At 37.7% G+C, this 15,919-nt stretch overlaps 2 protein-coding genes across 3 annotated transcripts; one reads left to right on the top strand and one right to left on the bottom strand.

Moving 5' to 3' along the window:
• Window positions 1-701: 701 nt before the first annotated feature.
• Window positions 702-1,778, top strand: LOC143448204 (NADH-quinone oxidoreductase subunit B 1-like). The gene has a single exon (XM_076947817.1). The coding sequence runs from the start codon at window positions 826-828 to the stop codon at window positions 1,564-1,566; it is 741 nt and encodes a 246-aa protein (XP_076803932.1). The 5' UTR covers window positions 702-825; the 3' UTR covers window positions 1,567-1,778.
• Window positions 1,779-2,176: 398 nt separating this feature from the next.
• LOC143448203 (uncharacterized) lies at window positions 2,177-15,464 on the bottom strand. Of its 2 annotated transcripts, XM_076947814.1 has the most exons (15): window positions 15,089-15,463; window positions 14,691-14,849; window positions 14,107-14,340; window positions 13,817-13,974; window positions 13,529-13,730; window positions 7,503-7,602; window positions 7,296-7,431; window positions 7,156-7,224; window positions 6,351-6,571; window positions 5,602-6,257; window positions 5,204-5,338; window positions 4,888-4,979; window positions 4,700-4,820; window positions 4,247-4,399; window positions 2,177-4,135 (listed from the first exon to the last, which is right to left on the bottom strand). In XM_076947814.1, the coding sequence occupies exons 1-15, from the start codon at window positions 15,218-15,220 to the stop codon at window positions 3,863-3,865; spliced, it is 2,841 nt and encodes a 946-aa protein (XP_076803929.1). In that variant the 5' UTR covers window positions 15,221-15,463; the 3' UTR covers window positions 2,177-3,862. The 2 variants fall into 2 exon arrangements, with proteins under 2 accessions (XP_076803929.1, XP_076803930.1); XM_076947815.1 differs by lacking the exon at window positions 7,156-7,224 and having other exon boundaries at window positions 15,089-15,464.
• Window positions 15,465-15,919: the final 455 nt, after the last annotated feature.

A 15,919-nucleotide genomic window follows, 5' to 3' on the forward strand; every position in this document is an offset into this window, starting at 1 on the left:
TTGGAATACGTCTCTGTAGGTAAGTGAATAGTAGCAGGTAATGGATATTTTCAGCATAGGAATGTCATAAATGACAGCACATGAACTGGTAAAGTATTCTAAATTCTACTGCAGTTACTAGTACCGAACTAGGCTAGAGCCCACAGCCAAGACTGAAATGACTGGAGGTTAGCATTTACATTAACCACTTCAAATACACCAGCAGTAGGCTAGGATAGGCTTATTTATGCAAAATGTTCTTGTTATACACTCAAGTACGATATAATTATACCTATTACTATTTACTTGTCAGATACATGAAACATTCCTACTGAGTCATCCCTAATATGTCTATGGTTGTGACCTAATGAGAGCTGCCATCTTCGTCATAACTAACCGATAAATTTGTGTTTTTTACAACTTATTTAAATGGATGTAACTGCTTAACCACTCATCTTAGTACAAATTCTTTCATCAGTATATTTGCTGACAACTACTCTGCTTTGATTTAAGATCAACTTGTTTTTGGACTTGCCTCTCACTTTAAATTGTCAATACATACACATATTGTTACATACTGTCTTGACAACTTGAGTATGTTAGCTTAAGTATACTGTAAAGTGAAAACTAGAAAAACTTTTCCTTTTTTTTGTTGTTGCTATGGTCAGTGACTCTATGGGATCACAAGGCTGAAGAGTTTTTAATATAACTTAGTCGATTTTGTTTTAGACTAGAGATAACAAAAGGAGGAAGCATATAAAAAATCTTTTGAAAATTAGGTGGGATTGGATAGGATCTTCATTTTGGTTAATGTAACATGTTTTAAGGCACAAGCGCATTACGAATATGTCTCTTTCACGTGCCACAAAAATCCTGTTGCCCAATTTATCTAAGTTCCAACCGCTAATCTGTGCACGTTTTATACATCCCTCTGATACTCTTCAAAGTGACAAACCAGCTGATAATGAGCCAGCTCAAGTTTTGCAACCTATTCGCAGTGAGATGGGAAATATCCGTAATGCTCCAAATAAAGGAGAATATATTGCAACAAGGTTAGATGATCTGGTGAACTATGTGAAAACTAATTCTCTGTGGCCTATGACGTTTGGATTGGCCTGTTGTGCAGTCGAGATGATGCATTTTGCAGCTCCAAGATATGACATGGATAGATTTGGTGTTGTGTTTCGAGCAAGCCCTCGTCAAGCTGACCTGATGATTGTGGCAGGCACTTTGACCAACAAAATGGCACCAGCTTTGAGAAAAGTTTACGATCAAATGCCAGATCCCAAGTGGGTGCTGTCAATGGGAAGCTGTGCGAATGGTGGTGGTTATTATCATTATTCCTACTCAGTTGTGCGTGGGTGCGATCGCGTTGTGCCTGTTGACATTTATGTTCCTGGCTGCCCCCCAACAGCGGAAGCTCTTCTGTATGGTATTTTGCAACTACAGAAAAAGATACGTCGTTCTCGAATGGCTTCATTTTGGTATCGGGAACATTCGCCAAAGATTGAGTCACGGCAAGAAGTCCTCAACAACTTGCTTTCATCAGAACCACCCAAACAAGCTCAGCAGGCATCTGGTCACTAACAAATAGCATTAATATACTGCTATAGTAATTTAAGGCATTACAGCATTGGATTTGCTAAGTAACTGTTGTTAATAAATAGTCTATTTATGAAATGTTTGAGTGAAATTTTTTCTGCATCAGATATTTTCATGGTTTGTTTGTTTTAACCTGTAACCTGATTGATGATCTTTACAACTTTTGAACAAATAAATTAAGGATTTTTCAAGTGAAACTTTTGTTGTTGTATCTTGCTTCAACAGAAGAAAATGAAAATGGTTTTGGTTAACACACACTTAACAGGGTGTGTAAAGGTTTTATGTACTTGAGAATATACAAAAACTGTCGGTCGTAATGATATTCAGAATTGCTTTAGCCATCAAGCATGCTATTGTTTTGAGAGAATTCTCTTAACTTATGTGGTATATATATGGTATAGTGCTTTTGCGACTGAATTTAACCTAATTTGTTACGGAAGGTTGGACAACAGAATCTTTGTTTCAGATATTTCAATGGAAAATAGATAAAGTATAGCTGACTAAACTACTTCAAATTACTTGTCTTTATATTAAAATCGGAATCAGCATTTATTTGACTTGTGTTTTAGTACACAAAGGACGGTCAAAAGAAGAGTAATGGTTTCAAATCATTTTATTATACAGTTTTAAAACAGTACAGTACTTAGATACGTTGACATTTGAGATCATGTGAACCTCTTCATACACAATATTTTTCAAAATGAACGGTGCAGAAAAAGTGAATCTTTAACAATATTTGTTTCTTTTCTGTTAGTAACTGTAAAGTTAACATAATTATCTCACAAGTATCCTTAAGAAGTATTGCAAATTAACATAAGCAAATAAAAAGTAAACACTCTGGGAGTTAACAAAAGCAGCACTATCTACAAGCGTCTTTCCAAAAGCACCATCAATGTAAGGAAAAGAATTTTCCTCTAGTCCAACCATGCCCCATAAAACAACATAACACATAAAGCAAGAATGGAACTTGACACAGAGACGCTGTTAGTGGTGAGGTTAGATATTTTAAGTTGAATAGTAAAGCAAACTTCAAACCAAGGTCGGTATCGTATTAACTTTGCTATGGCTAAAAAAATGACAAAGTTAAACGTGGTTTATCTATGCACACCTAAAAGGTCCATTACTACGGAGATATATTTCTGGCCTGACAACATACTGCTAAATTTACAACAGCGTATCAGTCAGATATATGGCACTACGATAAAGAGGTATTTATTTTAAGGTAATGAAGATAAAAGGACAGGCGTTAGTGAATTAATTATGTCACTGAACGCATCATAACTACGTGGGTGAAAAGGAAGAGCACAGTATTTATCCATCGGCAATCCCATTCAAAGCAGTTCTATACACTGCTAAATAAATTATGTATTCATATAACAAGAAAAGTTCACAGAGTATTTTATGGATAACGATACCAAACAAAGAACTCTGTATTAAGTGCTGCCAGTGTTCGTAAAGGTGTTATGTAGTACTGCCTGTGATACAGCTCTGAATTTCAGAATCATAAACAAGTATTCGCCAAAGTCATGCTTAAAAAAAAAACAGGAAAAGTATTGATAAAAAGCTATGTATGGAAATTTTGAAGCCCCATCACTGTAAATGTTATCGATCTTAGCAAAATGAGCATAAACTACCATCACACGTTGTATACCGCACAAATTTGTAACAGGAACAATACTGGAACAAAAAGTAAAACATTACGACGATTGAACTGCTGATGTAGACAAATTCTTAAAAACATAAACAGCATTTGACCACAATGATATTAGGAACGAAGATTAAAAACTACATATGTAAAACAGCGGCAATGGCAAGGTGCACATGCTGCTTCGCCGGTGATCCTTGCAGAGTTTATAAACGGTTTAAAACACATCCCTGTATAATTATCTTCGTGAAAAGGCAGTTAAGTGTCACTTGGAAACGTTAAAACGTAAATGATTTATAACTTAGAAGTATTAAAAGATAATATTTTGAGGTATATCGCTAACGACTTATAATTAAGTTTGCCGAAACGCAAACATAGAACTCGTATACGCAAGTAATGCGTTACATATAAAACCTACAGATATATACATCATTGCAGTGCAAATTAAAACAAAGTCGCAAATAGAACACACAGGGCCAAGTTCCACACAAAATGGCACAGCATATAGAATGGAAAAGTATTATTGCTGATGCAACATGTAGTATTTTGTCTTTGAATGGTGTATCCACAGTATCCGAACAATTTTCCGTTAATCGCCAGATATTGACGGTTTGTGTATTTGCATATTTACTTCTGCTATACAGAAGACATGTCTTGAATGCCACTGTCCTTCGATGACGGAAGATGCAAGCTACTGTGCGTTTTTGGAATGGTGGTGACATCAATGATATCATCATCACATTGGCCGACTGATGAGGCACTTGACGTCACAGATGTTGCCCGGCACATGGAGGAAGCGATGGTTTCAAGACTTTTCCTGCCGTTCATTGAAAGGCCATTTGGTTTACCACCATTTCCTTCATCAAGGAGATTTCTTGATCCGCGGATCATTGAAGACAATGCTCCATCCTGCGGCAAATTAATGTTACTTTAAAAACTGAAGCAGAAAAAAAAAACAGATTGGCTAAGAACTTTAATTAATTAATTTAGATATCAGAGAAAATGATTCTCTTTAGTCACCATTAGAAAAGGCATCCTGCCAGGTGAACCGAGTAACTCTTCCACTTTAGCCTCAGCCTCAGTTCGTTTCTCTCTTTCTTCGAAAACTTGTCCCTGTAGATGATCGAGCTTGGCTTCTTGATCTGCGATTAGCTTATTAAGCTTTTCAATTAACTGCAACAAAAAGTACAAGATTTAAAAACCGTATTGATTTTGAATAATTTTATTTTGTGTTCATCGATCAATTCTTTGTTCGCTTGTTCAAATTTTTACCGTCCGTCTACATATTTTAAGCGCTAGGGCCGGTAATAAAATTATTAATGTCTCTATTCTTCCAAAACATTCATACCAAATGTGCTGTTGTACAGATTCATTTTAATTTTACACTGATGAAAGACAGATGTAATATTCAGTATTTTGCATGCTACATTAGAGTACATCTGTGTTTGCGTTTACTAAAAGAAAATTAAGTACTTTATGTTGTGGATTTGTTGCATCAGTGCTTTCACAAGGAGACCTTTTTGGCTTTTCAAGTTGATTGCTAAACTCTGCCAATGCTTCGTTTGCTTCCTGAAGTCTTTGGTTGTGTTCATTTCTACAAATTTAACCATTAATAGAAAGAAAGACACAATGTAGAATGATAAAGATAAACCTAAAATTACCTCATCCTCTCCATTTCTAGTTTAACTTGTTCTTTGGCATCAGCTGATTCCTGCACAAGTAGCTTGTTGGTGATTTTTAAACATTCCATTTTCTAAAAAAAATACAAAAATCAGTTGGTGTAGTCTAGCACAGGTAGTTCAAATCAATATATTATATAGTAAAATAGTCGCCAATATGTTTATAAAGAATGTTTCAAACAATTTGATATTATTTGTATGTAAATAATACAATATCACATAAATGATATCAAAAACGTTTTGAACCACCTATATATTAGGTCTTTTTGTTATATTAAAAAAATAATAGTCTGCTTACACTTTCAATATCTCGCTTAACTCTCTCCTGAATGTCAAGTTTTTCTTCTGAGCGCGATTTCATTTTAACCACCTCATGCAGGAGTTGTTCCTTGGCTGCTTCGCTGCAATCGCTGTTCTCAAGCAAACTGTGGAACTATCAAAAAAACAAAAAAAGTATTAGATAACTTTGCCCATTCCAAGTTTAGCAAAGATAAATTTGTTGAAATTGCAGTATACTAAAAAATTTCATTGTAATCGAGTCTGTAAATATGACCGATGTTTTGTAAATAACTGTATTGATATTCTATGTGGCTTATTTCAAAATAGTAGGATGCTGATTGCATGGAATGCGAACCTAGTCTTTTTAAACAACAATCAAAACAAAGCAATTTAGAAACTGCCAAAACACACAATTACCATTTTTAACTCCTGAGTCCCTGCTGTACTGATTATAAATGAACTTGACCTGAACGACCACTTAAAATGTTTGTGTGAGTCTTCTAATGGAACAATATGGGGAAAGGTGATTAAATGGGGAACGCCGTTACTCATTATTGACAAGCCTCCTGTTAACTTATGCGACGAAGCACAAGGTATTGACTTGTCATCTTTATACGCTGACATCTTCGTGCATTTAGACTCTGTTGATAATGTTTCCAAAGAATTTGTACGTTTCACAGAACCCTGGGATTTGAATTTCTTATCCTTTACCGAAGAGGACAGTTCCAGCATTGCTGATGCAGCAGCAACGGCGTTGTTAATAGCAATCAGTGGAGGAACTTTATTGCAGTCCGTGTGATGCTTGGTAGAATCGTGACGATCAGTGGCTTCCACCACACTGTGTTCATGTTTGCTTTGTGCATATGGAACCTTAGCTGTTGCACCGCATGCCTTGGTCCTTTTGAGGCCGTTCTCGTTTGCACGACCAGGATCAGTCACGTGATGGTCAGAACTCAAGGCGTCTTTCTTGAAACTGTGTAACTCTGTCGGATGATGCGAGTCCTCACTCACGTGACGAACTGATAAATTCTCGGGAGATGTAATGGAGGACAGTGAACCTCTTAACGGCGGCTCTACAAACAATTATTTGCAAACTTCGTTTAAACCACCACATATTGAAATGAATTAAAACATTGTAGGACACCTGAGGTAGAAAAGTTAATTACCGTCTGATATTCTGGGTGAAAGATGTTTGTCAAAGTTTCTTCTGCCTGAGCTGGACTCGCCTTCTCCCTTTATGATATGCCTGTAGGAGTCTCTCTCCGCCGACTTCGAAGAGGTTTCTCTTCTTTCTTTCTCCATAACAATGCTGGCGGTTCTCTTTTGCTGTTCGGCTGGAGCCAAAGTTATGTTCGGAGCAACTTGGCTCTTTTGCAAAGCGTTGGCCCTGTTAAAACAATTATGTTTATCGTATTATTTTAATATTCGACAATAAATGTGCAGTACAACAAGTCAAATAAGGCTACGTAAGGGCTATTAGTTACGTGCCATATCTTCGGGAGTGTACGCTAAAACGAGAAGAGCCAAGGTCGTTGAAATAGCAGAGAGAAAAAACGAAGACTCGACAATTTATTCAGTTATCCTTGTTAATAGGCATGCGCTCTATCGGTCGCGTGCCTTTGTCTCGCTAGGCACTTCGGCGAATTCCATCAGAGCATGTCTTTTTTACTTACAGACAAACTACAACGCGCGAGACGTCAGCCAGAAAATAAAAGCAAAATGAGCAAAGAGATAAAATAAAGAAAATTAAAATGATCGAAGTTTAAGGAGCATTGCCGCGCTTAGATGAAGTGGACAAACATGATCGACCGCATTGGTAGGATTAAAGCAATTTTATTGCGCTCAGCAAAAGCGATCGGGTCACAACGGAGTGCCACAGCGCTCTTTTCGTCAATTCAAAACCGCATGCCAAAGGCTTTTGGGATGGCAACGTCTGAATAAACTGCAAGTAAATTAAAGCCAAATGCACACCATTCCACAGCGTCCTGTTGGGGAACGACCGCGGGTGGTCCGAACTGCAAATATCCAGGCAAGAGACGCCTGTAACATATGAAATTAAAATATTGATAGAATCCTTAAATGTTTGAGTATGTCTAGTACACTTTGCTTACCTTTCATGCATCATCGGTCCCAGAGCCTTCACAAGCGCTTCCTCGTGTGCCGCGAGATGGTCAGGTATGGATGGAATTCCTATGGGCAAAGTTGGGCTCCAAGGTTTAAACGCTGAAGGCCGAATTCCAAATGGAACTGGAAAGAAAGGCGAGCGTTAAATTGGCCGAAAACGTGTGACTAGATGTTCGTGAGCACGACACCCTTACATCCAAAATACATTGCAGCAGCTCTGTGTTGTGAAAGGAATGGTGTTTCATCGCGCTCATCTTTCAAACGCTTTATGTGCTGGGTCTCATAATCAGAACCCTGAAATAAATTTGTACTGAGTTAAAAAAATTTATTCAATATACTTCATTTAAAATTTTTATCTACTATAGACTGTTAAGTACAAAGCGCAATCGTGTTTGAGAAACCATGCGGACAAGATCCAACCATTTTGCTAATCTTTCCAAGTTAATTCACTAATATCACACGTACAGTATATCCCATCCACAGTTGACTATGACGCGTTTCAAAGGGGTGAGGTTAAGTGATCATTATCAAGCGGTGGCAGCACTTAAACTGGACAGGGTCATCGGGTGTGATTGATAACGGTCATTGAAAAACGGATACAATGACCAGCTACATGGAATGAGGTAGGAAGGTTAAAATACGGAACAGGAACGCGTCAGGGTAAAAACTAAATTCAGTTTGCTTGCATTTAAAGATTGGACAATACAACCAACCGAATCCAGCGATGTACACTCGCACGCAATTAAAACGTAACCGAATTTTGCAAATCCAGGCAAGCACGTTGACAAAATGAGTTTTCCAACGGATTCAATTAAAGATTCTTCATTTCTACGACGCAATATAATTATGTAACTGGAGGTTACAACAATAGTTTTCGTCCAAACGCGCCTGAGCCGAACTCAATACGAACTTAACTTATTAACTACTTTGTTAGACACGTAACAGCACACACACATACACAGCATGCGTGAGGCAAACAAACAAGAGGGTTTATATCAACCAGGCAAAGAACGCTAAACTCTGTTGCCGTCTGGTCAATTGACTGGGCATTGATGGCCGCTGTAAGAGTCGTAAGTGCTTTTTCACCAACGCTACTCGGGCTTTAAGAGCGTAGGTCTGTTTCTCTCGTTCGTCGGCTACCAAGAGCGCTCAAGCCTCTTTTTAATAAGGAAGCGACGTCCTAGTGTTTGCCCACCCATTGAATAAGCCTGTTGGCACACATATCCTATAAGGAAACCCAAAGCCAAGCTTATCGGCTGGCGTTCCCGTGCAAGGAAAGATGAAAAAGCAGATTAGAGACAAAAGCCGTTTATGCGTGATAATTATCAGCGTTTCATCACACACCGTTGTAGACCAGGCAGGTGAAAACTTTTGGCAAACTCCAATTTTGTTACGATGTTTGCTGTCCACTATTTACGTGCACTCAAACAAATTTTAACCAATCGTAGAGCGCAGCGAAACACACCTCCTCTGCTTTGTGTGCAATTATTACTTGCCTTGCGAAGTTAAGCGAACGAAACCAACCGTGGTCTATGTTCGTACCAACCTAAGTACACCAGATATTCTTTCAATATACACCTTTTGCAACATGAACAGTAAAGCTCGCAAGTGCAAGGATGAATTTTTCCGGTGTCGCATAAAAAGGAGACGTACCTAAACCTGCAGTGATCAAGCAAATGGAGAGTTCGCATCCCGTTAAAGGCCATCAAACGAAATAGATCAAAAAGAGCAAAGTTAAATACATAAAAACACATCTTGCAATTCTATGCCATGAAATTTGTTTGGTTGTATAGGTGTTTAACTGCAACGCACTCCACATATAAATGGTGATATAACTTTATCTCTTAAAATGTTTCTGATATTCTCACACCAGTTTCAATAAAACGAAATATTTCAGAAAAACCACTACCTCAGTTAAAACATCGTCACATGGGGCGCACAGGAGAATCTGACTGACAAACTATAGTAATCAATGACCTCGGATATGTGTTCAGTTATATGAAAGATACAACCGTATATGCACGTTTGTCAATATGAGCAACCGGATGTCCAATATAATTCGGTTAGGTCTTACCGATTACCAGATTACGTGACTACTCAGTATTTCGTATAGGCTAAAAATCCCAACAGCAAATGTCAGCGACCTGGAAACGCCAAACAAACTAAAAATGGAAACTGACTGCATTACGGAGTCTCAGGTATAGTATTGTGTTCGGCAGTTTAGGTGTCAAACAAATCGGTTCTTGTCAGTGATGTTTGACAAGGGTTTACATACAACATGTTAGTCATTTCTGTTACAACCTTTTTCAATTGTGTTGAACGCAGACGGCGGCGTCGGAAAAAGTTTCCTATGGGCAGCATTCACAAAGATTTAACATATTAGGGAAAGACGCGGTTCCGAGTTCTAATGTGAACTGACTTGTGAAGGAATTCGCAATAACCGTATCTGTGAATCACAGGTCAACCAGGATCAAAACCGCAGGGGAAATCGCCTCATGACCGAAATGGAAGCCAAAAGGCTACATCCGGTCATTTTGACGCGAATATAGCAAAAGTCTTAATGTTCCATGGGATTGTGGTATCCATGGCGTGGCCAGTTCTTACTCTCTGCGTGAGAAACGTCAATTAACAAACAATGGGCCATGTAGCGAAAAATATGGCATCACGCGACTCAACAGAAATGGACAAATATAGACGCAGACAAAACATGAAAACTCCAAGAATGATACGTTTAAGTTTAGATTTAGATTTACACAGAAATACCAAAATAGCTGAAAACAAAGCACGACGTAACATCACAAATATTCTGTTTCGTTACAAGTCGTGCAAAATATTTCGATTAAAATTATATAGGCCAACATTACTTTACATAAATCCCTCGTTTTATATTTTATGTTTGAATGTAAAGCGTGATTTGATTCTTGCAGTTAAGAAAGCGACATAAAAGATATGCCCGTCACATGACGATAAAAACTTACGTGGGTTGTTGTGGATCATATACGACCCTTAACCATCTGACTGGCTTTGTATACGTCACAACGTGACCGACAGTAATTGATTGATTACTTAACTTCTGAGGACTTATTTGCAGTTAACACGACACCCTAAAGCTGATTTCTCAGCGATCAAAAATGGCGTTGTGTTCAGAATGCAGATCTGGCGGAGGTGGATACAAACTATGACCGCAAAATACGTAAACGTGCCATTTTGAGACCTATAAAATCGAAGACTTCTGCAAAATATCGCGTTTTTATCTGCATCTAACAAGCTAAAATAGCCCGCTTGGTCATGCTAAGGAGTAAACATACAAAAGTTTGCGATAACTACGTCAAACCATTCACGTCTTATAGCGTCAACTACGGAAAGTGATGTTTTCCATTTCATTTCACGTAGCAAAAAGTGTACCGATTCATAAAAATTTGCCTTGACTGAAAAATAAAGATACAGCTAAGTTAGATGTTCATCTATTTGAATCGAAACTATACTATCTCATTTTGAAGTCGTTAAGGCATTAACAGATTGTCAGAAACCCAACAAAAAATTGGTTTTTATAAAATTGCTTACGTTTTTGCCCAATGTTATGAAAGTTAGGTTACCCTGAAAAACACAATACTCGAAATGGCAAAAGTGATATAACTTTTGAACTTTTTAGAATTTTTTTTAGTTTTATTCGAAAACACGTAATACGTAATACGATCACATATATCGTTTGAAATGTCAAGCTGTATAAAATATATTGTATAAGATTTAATTAAAGTCAGGCAGTCAGTAGTATTAGTACTATCAAAATACGGATGTACTGCACTATTCATGGTCAGCCAACTCTAGAAAGCAAAAGAACGTCTTTCAAATCAAACAAAAGCAATATTTAAAAACGCGTCTCAGTGGAAATAGATGCTGGTGAAGTCGTGATGGAACAAAACGAAGGACGTGTTCTATCTAACGAAGTTATACACGTTATAAGGCGGCGATTTTATTAACGAGCCAGTTGGTAAGGCCAACTGTCAATGTTGTTTGTCGACGGTTTGAACATAGCCAGCTGAACATTGCCAACGCATGCTAAAAGTATTTCGTATGGCCGTGCCTAGCTTGGGCAGTACTGATGCCTAAAGCCACGTCTAGATGAACATTTTACAGCGCATCGAAACCACACGGTTTGGATATAACAAGCTCAAATGTTTAGCCCGCAGCAGTTGAAATTGTAAATAGCAGAGAATTCTGCCACGCTTGATCAGTTTCTTTTATGAAAGTCTTCTATTACGGGGTTTGGACAACAAAGCATACATACGAACGACACAACAACCATAAAAAAGTATGAGCAAACACATGTACCACATAAGACTGTATTTCAAAAAAGTAGTTATCATACCAGATATTTCATAACAATTCCACTAACATGGCATAAACCTCAGTGAACTATAAAGACCAAAACGGTTTTTTGAACATAATTAAGGCTGGTAAAACGGGTGCCCATAATAAGATAACTGTATAAGACCAACAACATGTTGAGTTAACAACGGAAAACAAACGGACGTTATTATTTCGACGTAATTATTAAGGTTGTTTCAGTGATCAAGTTATTCTGTTATTGCTACAAAAACAGGTCTCCAGTAAAACCGCGACAAAGCAAAACGTTATACTTTACAGATCGTCGCGACGGCAACTTGGCGAGACTACCACCACCCTTGAAGTGTCAGATTCGTTTGTGGCTAGACGGTATATCGCATTGCTACTTAGGCGCCGTGTAAATGTCACAGGCAGTTGCTAATCTCGCCTTAGCTTTAGCGAATAATTATGTTCGGGGTTCAAACAAGGACCTCCAAACATCTTAAACGACAATAGCAGAACACAGAAATATTTGAAATTTCACTGCCGCCAATTCAAAATCAATATCATTCTTGCAAGGTAATAAACAGGAACAGCCTGGTCTGTTCTCCCATCCATGTTGTTTTCCCTTCCCCATGAAATTTTGCAGCAATTTTCGTCATTGCAGGTGTTGGTGTTGGTAATAGACCAATCGGAATCGGTATTATTCGCGGGTGTTAGGTCCGTAATATTTAGAAAAGTGCTTTAAACAGTGCGGCGGTTAGCTAGTAGTTGGTCAAGGTTGTAATTTTATCAGCAACCAATACTTCAAAAAAGATGGCGTGCTATAGCCTTGTTCATTCACCGCAAAACAAGCCACTAATCCCACGGTAAAGATTACTGAAAATTTCCACGAAAACAAGTAGAAAGACCCAATCCGGAATTTTCCTTTGGATAGGATAAACGTAAACCAAATGGAAGGAATTAAAACGAGTCCAAGTACGAGCTGTTTAGCATGCGCGGACATTTATGCATGCTTAACTGAAATGAACAACTTCCTTAAGATAAGATAAAAAACGACCATGTTTTTGATAAAACGGGAGTCCCTGTGCAGTGTGCATGCAGGTCTACAAGTCACGTTTGGACCTCAATTTTAGCGCGTCAAAAATCATGTTAAAGAATAATTCAATAGAAATTTGACCTAATCAGATTAAAAACGTGGTAATCACATTTAGGCTTACTATTCTATTCTATTCGCATTGAATACGCATGAGAAACCGCACAGTATCCGTTAAGATTAGGGTCACATGACCTAACCTGTGACAGTGTGAATTGCTAACGATTAGCGATCCCAGAAGCTATAGTCCGATATTGGTAATGGTAAACATTAATTGCTCCAATTCGTCATTCAACAACATTGGATTGAGGAAACAAATGTCGTTATGGCGTTATGACGTAAACAATAAGAAATTTCACTCACCGACATATGCGTTTGAAGACTATACTAGGTTCACATTCAGTCCAAAAGTTCAAATTTTTTAAAAATTCACATCACACGCCTGCTCAAAGTAAACGTTCGCGTCGATCAAAGCGTTCAAATTATAACGTTCGGATAAAACGCAGAAATAAGTTTAAAAAACAGCAAGTTGTGGTTGTGCAAATGGTTCCTCACAGAGTTCGCTACAGTTCAATCGCCGGATTTTGACAGCTTCTGTAAATCAGAGATCGCCTCGACAACAATTTTGTCAAAAGAAGACAACAATAAAATTGCACACCAGGAAACAGCATCCATGAAAAAGAATAGCTGTTTACCAATAGCTGCAGGAAGCAAGCGGTCTTCGCCGCCAATCAGAAGTAATAGATGCTGTGTGCGTGTGTCTGGGCATAACAAAGCTAGAAACAATAGCCTACTCACCAATCTTCTTTTGATAGATGTTGGTGAGCCATTGCTGTATGGTTCTGCATCAGGATTCGAAACATCAAACCTTGCTTTTAAGACATTTAAACTCTTCTCCAAATCTGGTCGTTTTACTGAGTCAGTCTCTTTGGGTAAAAGCAAGTAACTTCTCCAGTGGTCTGGGTCAAAACCCCAATGACATGTCCGCTTCTCCAAACCCCTAAAATTCACATAAATAAGAATTACCAGTTTTGACAAAAAAATCCTCCATATTTTAACCTTATCAAAATTGAAAACATTTTCAACCTGTGAGAGTGAGCGACAAATCTTTTTGGTGAAAATGTTATCCTACAATCCATACAGGCAATGCAAGTAGCATCAGGGGAGATATACAAATCGGGATAAAATATACCATCTCCTCTGCCGAAGCACTCATGGTAAACATGTATGCCTTTAGTAGTATCCTAGATATCGAACACAGCTAGGTTGACCAGAGCCATCGCATATTCAAGCAGTTTGTGTGCAAAAATTGTAGTAAGTACATTAAAATCTACAATATTTCACTTCAGATCTTGAACAACATTTAAATAACTTACATTATTCAAGTCATGTTTGGCATTCAAATGATATTCGACTCCGAGAGCTGAAACCAGGCGCTCGGCGTCTGTTTTAGTGATCAAACCACACTGCGTGGTATTGAATGGCAAAATTCTCAAAACCTTTAATATATCCAGTTGATCTGGACTACATCTACTGCAATATATATGCAGTTCAGCACAGGTTCGGTTGATTTCAGAGATGCTAAATTCCCTTAGCACAGTGGTCAATATCTACAAATGCAAGTAGTCATGGTAGCGAATGTCATAAATCATACTGAGGAGATTTCGCTTTTTGGCATTTTGATACTGAGAAAACATTTGCAAAATATTTTTCATTTTATTTTTAAATAAACTGCCATACTTATAGGTAGTATACCATATTCATACCACACAACAGGTAATAAGACAACTCAACTGGCCACATATGCTTGTGAAAAGATGAACAACTTCCAATTGCAAACAAGTACGAGTACAAGTAGGTAAAAGCATCAAATTTTCATTATATTGCAAACTGGTAATTCGTCAAACAACTATGTTTGATTTTGTAATTCATGCAACCAATATCAGCATCAAATTTGTACCTGTGGCAAACACAACCTCTTTTCACCACCAACAACAAAGCAAGATATCCTCTCGCCACCGAGTGTTGTTTCTGATCGCTGTGTCGAAGTATCGTTTGGCATCAGTAACGGAATTTGAATCAGGGGTCGCTGAGGAATGGGAGGCGACAATTTGTTTTCCTAATTGAAAAATATTGTCATAATGCAAAACTTCTTTGAAGTACCATACAAGAAATATAGAGATCATATATACATATACAGATAAATAATAATAACCTTTTTATTTATTAATTTTATATATAAAATCAACAATCATAAAGATTAAAAAAACTCAACCCACAATAGTCTACAGATATTTATTGCATATACCATTGTGGCATCATACAAACTTTATGTAGCAACTTAGATAAAAGGTCCACCTCAAATCGCAACTGTGCAGCAAGAGCTGGATAACCACTTGGGCCACTTAAACTGTCAGCACTGGTAAGCTGATAGCAGTTTAAGGTTGTTTTTAAACTTTCCGAGTAGGACTGACGACGCAAGTTTTCCATGGCTACATAAAATAACTTGTAGCCATATATCCACAAGGACAGACTCTAAAACTTTGTTTTCTTAATCATGCAAGTATCTTATTCACAGTTAAAGTTTCATGTACTTCAGGTCATCAACCGCAATGTAGGCTACAGCACATTACATGAATAAGCTTCAGGAAAATCAACACAAATTGCTGAGCTTTACAAAATCGAATGACATATACCGGTACTTTGCGACTTAGCTGTAGAAGAAAAATTATGTTATACAATCGTACTTGAATATTCAAACTAGGTTACACTGTAAGTTGTCCGAGTCTACAATCAAACTAATTACCGTATTATTAAAATTATCAGACCCTCTCTGGCACTATTTTTTGCACTCCAAACGCAGTAGGCCTTATTTATTCTCGGTGTTGGTAGCTACAGTACTAGGAGAGTGGTCTTAAATCCTACGAGACCTACCGAACTTATTAGCCTACGTATTTCCATAGACCTTTAACACTGGACACTACAAATACATAACTACAATTTTAACCTAATAAAATTTTAATGTGTTTGAAAGCCATCAACTACAGAAACATTTTTGCAGAATCTACGTTAACACACGACACCTTTCCAGTTCTCATTGAACATCACGCATTGCATGACACAACGGCAGATAGTCCGCTAACTGGCAAAAAAATACCATAGCGGTAATATATTGCTGTATACCCTTGA

The sequence above is a fragment of the Clavelina lepadiformis genome, chromosome 3, assembly GCF_947623445.1.
Source record: "Clavelina lepadiformis chromosome 3, kaClaLepa1.1, whole genome shotgun sequence".
Taxonomy (NCBI): domain Eukaryota; kingdom Metazoa; phylum Chordata; class Ascidiacea; order Aplousobranchia; family Clavelinidae; genus Clavelina; species Clavelina lepadiformis.